Raw genomic sequence first — 9440 nt, forward strand, 5'->3', positions numbered from 1 at the left:
CGCCCCGGGGCATCTGCGGCCGCCTCTTGCGTGCGCAGCGAGCGCCCCGGGGCCCCGAACTGCGTCGGGTGACGTCGGGAGGTCACCGGGAGGGACACCGGCCCCTCCAGAGCCCCCGCCCAGCGCAGGCAGCGAAGCGCGCCCCAGCCCCCAAAGCTTCCGCGGCTGCAGGCTGCAGCGCCCCCGAGCCGCCCAGGGGTGAAAGAGGAGCTGAGCGCCCCAAACCACAGCCCTGCAGTCCCTGCCCACTGTGACCCTGTTCTCTGCTTTTTCCACTCTAGCTCAACGACGACACAAGGTAAGACCCGCGGCCTCAGTTCCAGGCTCTCGCTACTGGGATGACAGCTCTGGTCCTGCTGCCCGCCCTGTCAGCTTCCTGAGCGGCTGGGGGCGCTTTGCTCTCCGCCTGGCTGGGTGTGGATGCCCCGTGGGGAGCCGTGCGTGAGTGAAGCTGGCAAAGTACCATCGCCCACGCAGACAGAGGCCACCATGCTCCCCCAGGCCCTGTGACTGCTTCTCCTGCTTGCCGCGTGTTATGACCTCTGTCCCCGGCAACTGCAGATGAAGCACATCTGAGGCACATTTCTCCTCTTCTCCGCTGTCCCTGCGACAGGCCCGTGGCAGAGGCGCCGCTGACTGGCCCAGCTCTGCGCACCCCGCTTGTGCTGTCCCCGTGTGTTTATTCCTTGCCACCCAAATCTCAGAGCCTTTGTTCTCTATCCCCCAAGGAGTGACTCCAAGTTCGCATACGCCGGAAGTGAACTACGCACCATCGCTGAGAAGGTGAGTGCTCGGGCTTCAGCGGGCTCGGGGCCACGGTCCCCATGTTTCCTCTGGTAAACTCGGATGAGGCGCTGAAGCTTACGGCCCCGCCTGCGGACTCCCCTGCTGACTGCTGTGCCTGCCTGCCCTGGTCAAGGAAAGAAAGGCCTGGCCAGCTCTGCCCCTCACGCTGTGAGCGAGCCACACAGCCCCCTGGCGAAGGGACAGGGCACGCTCGTCTCAGTCTCGCCTTGCCCTCAGCCTCTCTCGAAACAGCAGCTGTGACCACCCCTCCACCCCCAGCTGGACTCGCCTGCTGTCCACTAGCCCCCAGACACCTGCCTGACGCTTCCCTCGACTCTGCTCCTGCGCTGTCTCCCAGGCTTTGGCTGCGGCAGACTCTTGCCGCAGGCACGTCCATGTAGATCCTGTCCGATGCGTGCTGTGCGCCTGGCCGGCCACGTGACCTACCCTCTGCCTTGACAGCTCTGAGCTTCCTTCACTCCCTTCATCTGTGAGGCAGGGACAATGCCAGCCACCCACCCAAGGGTGGGGACGCTTGGCTTTGACTCACGTGTAAACGCGGCCAAGCAGCGGCACGCTGCGTGTGTACGTGTGCGAGCGGGAGAGGGAAGGGCGGCCGCCGGGGAATTCCCGCCCAGAGGCTGCCTGCCCCGGGCCCTGCAGCGGGCGGTGCCGCCAGCCCGTCTTCCCCCAGCCGCGCTTCTTCCTGGTAGCACATCGCACATGGCGCTGCGGCGGCCTGGCCTCTGCCCACCTCCTCGCCCTCACCCCTCACTCACCTCCTCTCGTCCCAGGTCTCCGGGCCTTTCTCGCCCAGCGCCTCTCTGTCTCCGCCTCGCCCACACTTCACACGCCCCAGGCCCCAGAATCGAAACACTTGGCTTCCTTCCCACTCATCTACACGTGTGGCTTGAAGCCCGCTACGGTTTCACTCAAACCTTCTCTCTCATCTTGCCATCTGCTGTCACCTAAGTTCCACACCTAAACCCGCCTGCCTCCCTGGCACCTCAGTCAGCTCCATTTGGCACTTAGGAAACTGTCTGGGCTGTGCACACAGACACACACAGACACACACACACACACAGTGGCCGCGTGCCTCACAGTGTAAGTTGACCACTTCGTTGATTCTGAATGTTAGCTTTTTATACTTCTGTTTCTGGAATGTGCATGTATGAGAGCAACATCTGCTTTCACAAATGGAACCCCTCCCCACGGCAGACGTTGCTGGAACGAGCAGTGAGTGCGGGTTTCCTGCAGGTGGACACCGTGAGAATCGTTCACATTCATTCGGTCATCATCTTGCGACGCTCCGACAAGAGGAAGGATCGGGTGGAGATCTCTCCCGAGCAGCTGTCTGCAGCCTCCACGGAGGCGGAGATATCCTTCTGCTGCGCCTGACCAGCCCAGGGCCCATCACTGGGGCCATCAGCATGTGCCGCTTTCCCCTCTGAGCGGAGGGGCGACTACTTCGTGCCATCCCTGCCTGAGCCAGAGGCCTTGGTCCCGCCGCGGCAGCAGGTGCTGTGGGAGGTGTGGTCTGTCCCCAGGTGGCCTCTCTCCAGTCTTCTGTGCCATGCCCAGTCTTGCTAAGATTGTTTAATTTCACAAGCCTCTTGTCAGCTTGCTATCTTTCCTTGGGAGAGAGGCTCTTTTCAGGGCCAGGCTCCCCAAAGCTGGGTGTCTCTGTCTCCCTACACCCTCGCTTTGGGTGTGGCCAAGGTTTTCGGCTATCACCCATGGAATGGACAAAAATCACCTCTTTTTTTTTTTTTTGTTAAGATTTATTTATTTGTGCACACAGAACTGGAGTACAGGCCAGAGGCTCAGGGGCAGTGAGAGGCTTCCCCAGAGACAGAGCGGGCAGCAGAACAGGCAGATGGACGAAGTCCACTGCTGAGGGGGCAGCGAGTGGGTCAGGACAGGTGCTGCGCCCTGTGGGTCGCCTCCGGGGCTAGGGATCGAGCTCGCACTGAAGCGGCTGCGGCCAGCTTGCAGTGCTGTGCTTTAACCTGCTGCGCCACCAGAGAGGGCCCAAAATCACCTCTTAAACTTCATCACCGTTTTTCTCATTGCCAGTCCATCAGAGTCGTTGGGTAGTTTTCTCTGAAGTACCTGGAGATATCCTTTGCCCATCCTTTTGTTAATTTGGAAAGCATCCCCAAGAGTTGACAGGTGCTGCACAGGTGAAGACAATCAGCTGTTTGTGGTCAGGACAGTAATTTTCTTCAGTTGCCTCATCGTGTGTGTCCCCCCAGATTTGTATGTTGACATCTCGATGTAGTGAGTGCGTGCATCTCCACTCACTGCAGCGCTGCCGTCTTTTCTTAAGCTAATAACTGTGGATCCATCCAAACAGGATGTGCCCAGTCCCCGAAGGCTACATTTTACACGCTTCTGGCTTAGCGCTGGATACACGCTCGATACAATGTGGGCGGCTGTGCCAGTCTGCGGTCGCCTGGGCTGTGCCTCCCGCAGCCCTGAATCCGCCCTCTCAAGGGTGATCCCTAGGGCTCCCGGCAGTGGGCTGGACCCAGAAGTGACGGGGCGCGCGTCTGTCCAGCGGGCATGGTGCTGGGTGGCAGCGGCGGCTGGAGCCGGGCTGTGCAGCCACAGATGGCACGCTTCGTGCACTGCCCCGAAAGCTGGCAGCGACCGGCTTCGAGCTCGGAGGCTTCCTCGCCGGCCTCCCGGGTTTTGTTCCCCCAAGTTGCAATGCCTTGACAGACACACAGGTTGGCAGAGCTGACAGGCCGGCCCATGAGGGTGGTGGGCTGGTACCACTCCCACCCGCACATCACTGTGTGGCCCTCCCACGTCGGTGAGTACTGTGCTGGAAACGAGCCTCCTTCGCCTTCTCCACTGCAGACCTGTGGCTGTGGAAAGCAGTATTCAACCTTCAACACGTCCTCATGTTCACTCCTTCGTGTCCTGACAGGAATGATTCATGTCTGGGGCATTTTAATAAAATCTTAGTGCTGTGCTTGGAAGCTGACACTTGGCTTCTGTTCCCAGAGTGAACAAAATTCTCCTTGCAGATTGCCCGGGCACGAAGCCTGATGCTTCTCTGTGGGGAGAAGGGAATCTGGGTGCGAGTCACGGGCCCCTGGCCTAAGGGCAGCCAGTTGGCCCCTGCTTTGTCCCTCGCAGGGGGTGAGGTCATCACACGGTGCGTGTCCCTGGGCAGGGAAGTCAGCGCAGTGTCGGGCTCCAGTGCCAGCCGGAGCTCCCGGACCTGTCTCGGCCCAGATCGCTGAGACCCTCAGGCGGGCAGGCGCCCACGAATGCCAGCACACAGCCCCTGTTAAGTGCAGTTTGATGGACGAGACAGAAAGCTGGGTGTGGTGAGGGTGGTCCCGAGACCAGGGAAAGGCTGGGTCTGCAGCGCACAGCAACAGTACTGCAGGTGATCTTAGGCTCTGAAGTGGAATGCGCCATCGGCAAGTGCAGAAGTCAGACGACTCGAATTTTTCGCGTAGATGGAAAGTCAGTGAAGGCTCCAGGGGCCCTGGGTGCTGTAAAGGGCCAAGAGGAAGCGCAGGGACACTTGCTGGCCCGCCAGAGTCCCCTGTAGCTCAGGGCCTGGAAACGGCACAGTGGGGTGTCCTGCAGGGCCAGAGATGGGGCGCACCGGGCTCTGGAGGAGACCCCGATAGGCAGCGGGAGGCGGGGCAGCAGCGCCAGCGCTGGGTTGGAGCCTCAGGAGAAATGAGGAGGCTCAGCGGGCGGGCGGCGACCTGCAGCTCCTTCCCTCAGCGGTTTGCAGAGAAAGCCGCAGACGCGATTCTCCTTCACCCTTCCCGAGTGGGGGCGCGCGGTCGGGCCAGCAGGTGCGCAGTGGCTGGGAAGCCACGTGTGTCCGTGGGCGCGCTCTGACTTGGAGGTGGAGGTGGCCGGATCCTCCTGCGCAGGCCGCCAGGCTGTCGCGGAGCCTCGGGAGCCTTCGGGGAAGTGACGGCGAGGCCCGCGAGGACTGGGGCCGGGAGCGAGCCCAGGTCCCCTCTGAGCTGGGGGCGCTGGTTCCTCACCTAGTGAAATGTTTACAGCTTGACTGACGTGGGCCAGCGGACATGCCCCTGAGCTGCCTGGGGGCTGGACGCCTCTGCCGTGGAACCTTCACGTCTGAGCTGTAACTGACCGCAGTTGTTTATTTCTGTTTCTCTACAGATGTTCGCACACAAGCCATGTACCAAATGATGGATCAAGGCTTTGTGGGGCTTATTTTTTCGTGTTTCATAGAAGACAAAAACACAAAGGTATTGTGGGGGGGCGTGGTGTGTCGGCGTTGCAGCACTTTGGGGTCTCGCACGCGCCACCGCGGACGTGGCCTCTCCCGTGCTCCCTGCGCACGGCCCTGGTCTCGGCGGCCTCTGCGGGTCAGGTTAAAGTCGCTGAGCATCGCTGTGTCTCCAAGACGAACCCTTCGGGTAACGTTTCTTTCCTTCGTGCTGTTTTGTAGACTGGCCGGGTGCTGTACACTTGTTTTCAGTCTGTCCAGGCCCAGAAGAGCTCAGAGTGAGTATGAGCAATGCGTGGGCCGTCTTGCTTGCGTGCGTGTGCTCCCGTCCGGCCACGAAGTTGCAGAATCACAGCGTCTCGTCGAAATGCTTCTTCGCCCTGCGAGCGGCTGTTGGCTGGGGGTCTGCCCTGCCAGGCGCCGTGGGGGCGCATTGCGTCACCGCCGTGGTGGCTGTCCCCATTTCATCACAGGCTTCGTGTGCCTGGGCTCTGTCTTCTGTCCACATCAGCGTGACACTGTTACTGTTCCTCATTTGGAGACAGGAAAGTGTCCAATTCAGTTTGTTTTCACAAGTGGAGACGCCCACACGGCTGCACGGATCAACCTCCACGGCAATGAACAGGAAGCTCACTCGACTGCCGCTCTTGCAGGTACGAGAGAATTGAGATCCCCATCCACATCGTGCCTCACGTCAGCATCGGCAAGGTGTGCCTGGAGTCGGCCGTGGAGCTGCCCAAGATCCTGTGCCAGGAGGAGCAGGATGCCTACAGACGGATCCACAGGTAGACCGGGGCCCGGCCCGGCCCTCTGTCCTGCGCGCCGCACCTCGTCTGGCAGCCCCCCTCAGGCAGCTCGGCCCTCAGACTCCTTCAAGGACAGGGACTCCGTTTTGGTTGCTAAGCAGAGATCCTAGTAGCCCCACACCGAGCGCTGCGCGTGCTATGAGCTCCCGAATGCTTCAGTTACCCATCTGTTACCTCAGAGTCCCGCACAGTGTCTTTCCCCCAAACGAGTAAGGGTCACGGGCTCCACAGTGATGCGCTTCGCCTGACACCGCGGCAGAGGTGTGCACGCACTGTGGTTCGGGCTGCTGCTACGCAGCTACTAACCGCCACCCTCTTATCCCTTCAGCCTTACGCATCTGGACTCGGTGACCAAGATACATAATGGCTCAGGTGAGGCCTTTCTTGGAGCGTCACAGAGAAATACTCAGCTTCGGTGTATAGGAAGTGAGGCGATGGGGTGTCCCGCCCTCAGCGTTTCTCTTGAGCCCTGTGCACCTCTGGCTGCCAGGTAGCTACCTGAGCTACACTTGCAGGCACAAGGGCCCGGTCATGTGTGCGCGTGTGTGTCTGTGTGTCCGGCGCCTCGAGCGTCCTTTGGCGGGTGAGTGGACAGAGGAGAGGGCTCACAACAAAGGCGAAATCTTGCTGTTTGTCACAATGGGGGTCGTAGCCTTGAGGGGACAACCTCGAGGTGAGACTGTGAGGGAGGTCGGGTCTAGCCCCACCCGGAAAGTCACTTGTAAAGTGGACAGCCCTCAGGGGAAAGTAGCGTCTTAGTGGGCAGGACGGTGCTGTCTCCTTGCTCTGCGCTCTCGCGGGCTTGCTGTGAGGGGGCGCGCGCGGGGGCGCTTTGCTCACGTCTGTGCTCTCCCTGTTGAAGTGTTTACCAAGAACCTGTGCAGCCAGATGTCGGCGGTCAGCGGGCCTCTCCTGCAGTGGTTGGAGGACAGACTGGAGCAAAACCAGCAGCACTTGCAGGAGTTGCAACAAGAAAAGGAAGAGCTTCTGCAAGAACTTTCCTCTCTAGAGTAACGCAGCAGACAGGACGGGTAAAACTGGGTTTTGCTCTGTGGCAAAGCTGCCGTGCGTGCGGCTGCCGGCGGCCCGTCCGAGGGCCTCTCGGGGCTCCTGGCCCGCCTACCAGTGACGCTTTGAAACGGCCCGGGAAGGCTCTGTTCTAGGCTGCACACTGCCCCGGGGCAGATATTTCTTGTGGCACTGGGAGCTTTCGCTTTCACCTCTAGATAGACGTACTCCCTGGGGCAAGCTAAAGGAGTGAAAGTGTCGCGTGTCACACGACTAAATGAGCGCGCCCAGGTGAGGGCGGGCAAAGGCGGGGCCATCGCTGCTGAGCGGCTGGCTCCGCGCTGGCCTTTGCACCAGGCAGATGAACTCAGCTAGAAGCACGAACACGGGGCCCGAGCGGCCCGAGCCAGCCAGCCCAGCCACGGCGGCAGCCGCGGGCGTCACTTTCTCTTGCTTTTCCCTCTTTCTCCCCAGATTACTGCTTGTGGAGTTTCAAAGTATCGCCCGGAACCACCTGCATTGAATCACTTGGGGGTCAAACTTCTTATCTGGGAGTGGGAACCTGAAGTCTTCATGAATGCCCAACCGATGCCAACTTTGCCAGCCACTCTCTGGGCAGGCGGAAAGGCACCCTCTCCTCCCTCGTTTCCAACAGTTCTCATGTAAAGTTCCTTAAGCTCACTCAATTCTGAAGAAGAGACACCTGCCCTGGCTGCAGTCATGACAGTGACCTCGGCAGAGGCGCAGAAGGGCAGAGGCAGGAGGCCTGACCTGGGGGTGCCGGGTGAAAAGTCAGGTTCCACCTAAACGTCATATCTTACAGAAAAATTACTCAGAATGTATCATGGACGTGAATGTGATGTCCATGGATATTCTAGAGAAATTCACAGCGGTATCCTCAGAATCTTGGGCAACAAGCTCTTGGCCTTCATTCCAGAAGCACAATCTTAAAGCGAAAAGGGTCATAGATTTGAGTTCATGAAATCAAAGACTTGTCCTCTGCAATGATTTTCAGAAAACAGCTATGAATCGACAGAAGTCACTTGTAGACCATGGATCTCATCAGTCAGCGGTGAAAGGAAGCGATCTAGTTCGAAGGGACATGAGCAGGCATTTCACTGGCCACGTGGCAGGATGCCCGAAGCAAACATCTGGGGGGACACTCTTGCTACCCGCGAACACGCTGTCTCGCGCGGGGCTGGGAGGCGTGTGAGTGGCGCCGATCGAAGTGCCTCGTCAGGTGCAGTGAGCGCTTCCACCCACCCGGCAGTGGCTCCCCTGGACACATCCCGAGAAATGGCACAAATGCCGGGCTGTCAGCAGCTTCCCTGCAGGGAGGGGCCTGGAGCACGATGCACGCGTCGTGGACGGGCACTTGGCCACGTCCGGCTGCGTTGAGGTGGCGTTCCCGAAGTGGCCAACGCATGGGCGTGAGCACATTAGCGGGGGGGCGGGGGGGGAGCGGGGGGGGCAGCTGTGCCTCGTGCACACCCTGAAACTCAATAAAGCCTGGTTCAGCGTCACCTCCGTCAGTGCGCCGGGAGACTGGGGGAGGGGAGGGGATCAGAAAAGGACCAGGAGGGCAAATCTGGGAGACTGCATCAAAATAGTGAGGGTAAAGGATTTGACCCTTTCGATAATGTAAAAGTCAGAGTCCACAGAGCTAAAGGTTAGGACCGACAGAGGAAGCTCTTCCCGCAGGGGCTGAGCACAGAAAGAAGCACGAAGCGGCTGCTGCTGGCAGGCTCTAGGCTGTCTTGTGCTTCTGAGCTTCCATGCCGGGAGCGTCGCTGCAGCCCTCGGGGCGCCCTGCAGACGGAGCTTGTGCTCGGCAGGGCCTCGTCAGCCATGGCTGTGGCTCGATGGCACCGCAGCGCCCGGCACGTGCCAGGGAGGACCATGGAGCTGGGCCTCGGTCTCTCCCTTTGGCTGACGGTGTAGGCCAGGGCGGGCCGAGAGGCGAGGGCCTGTGTGTCCCGGGCAGAGGTAGCAGCTGGTCCGGGCAACGTCAAGTGTGCTGGGGCAAGTGTGGACGAGCCTAGAAAGCGCCCTAGTCGCCGGGAACCCCAGAAACAGCTGAGCAGAGCAATGAGGTGAGAAAAGACTCTCCTTGGCAGCAGCTGTGGTCTTGCATGTGGAAGACCTGAACGCCCCACCGAAAGAATCTTAGAGCACAATGAAAAGGCTCCTTGAGGCGGAATGTGCAGCCTCAGACCGGCCCTCCTGGGGGCCCAGCAGGTCAGAGCGCAGCACTGTGAAGCTCCCGCAGCCCTGCAGGGAGTGACCACAGGGCGCAGCAGACCCCCCAGCCCGCCCGTCTCCCCGCTGCTCCCTCAGCAGTGGACTTCAGTCCATCTGCCCGCTTTGTATCTGGGGACCCCCCTCCCCCCGCGCCTCTGGCCTGAACTGCAGGTCTTGTGTGCGTAAATAAATCTTTAAAACATATCTGGATGTATTTCGTTGGCTGAAACATTAATTCACAACAGTCAAAAATACGGATGCCATCTGAGGGTGGGTGACGGGTGGGTGGGTGGGTGGGTAGAAATGTGATGTAGATCATAGCTGTCGTAAACGAACGTGGCTATTGTCATACATAAATGTGGCAC

General features: G+C 60.0%; 1 protein-coding gene across 1 annotated transcript in view; it reads left to right on the forward strand.

The window, feature by feature from the left end:
* Positions 1 to 8540, forward strand: part of BRCC3 (BRCA1/BRCA2-containing complex, subunit 3) — a 10912-nt gene extending 2372 nt beyond the window's left edge. Inside the window, exons 4-13 of the mRNA XM_004695202.2 lie at positions 282 to 298; positions 729 to 783; positions 2044 to 2163; positions 3517 to 3604; positions 4951 to 5039; positions 5243 to 5298; positions 5674 to 5805; positions 6155 to 6198; positions 6689 to 6857; positions 7309 to 8540. Of these exons, the coding sequence (XP_004695259.1) occupies positions 282 to 298; positions 729 to 783; positions 2044 to 2163; positions 3517 to 3604; positions 4951 to 5039; positions 5243 to 5298; positions 5674 to 5805; positions 6155 to 6198; positions 6689 to 6840 (753 nt within the window). The 3' untranslated portion in view covers positions 6841 to 6857; positions 7309 to 8540. The remainder of the gene's footprint in view (positions 1 to 281; positions 299 to 728; positions 784 to 2043; positions 2164 to 3516; positions 3605 to 4950; positions 5040 to 5242; positions 5299 to 5673; positions 5806 to 6154; positions 6199 to 6688; positions 6858 to 7308) is intronic.
* The last annotated feature ends 900 nt before the right edge of the window (positions 8541 to 9440 follow it).

Source organism: Condylura cristata, unplaced genomic scaffold (assembly GCF_000260355.1).
Source record: "Condylura cristata isolate star-nosed mole 26May11 unplaced genomic scaffold, ConCri1.0 scaffold00057, whole genome shotgun sequence".
Taxonomy (NCBI): domain Eukaryota; kingdom Metazoa; phylum Chordata; class Mammalia; order Eulipotyphla; family Talpidae; genus Condylura; species Condylura cristata.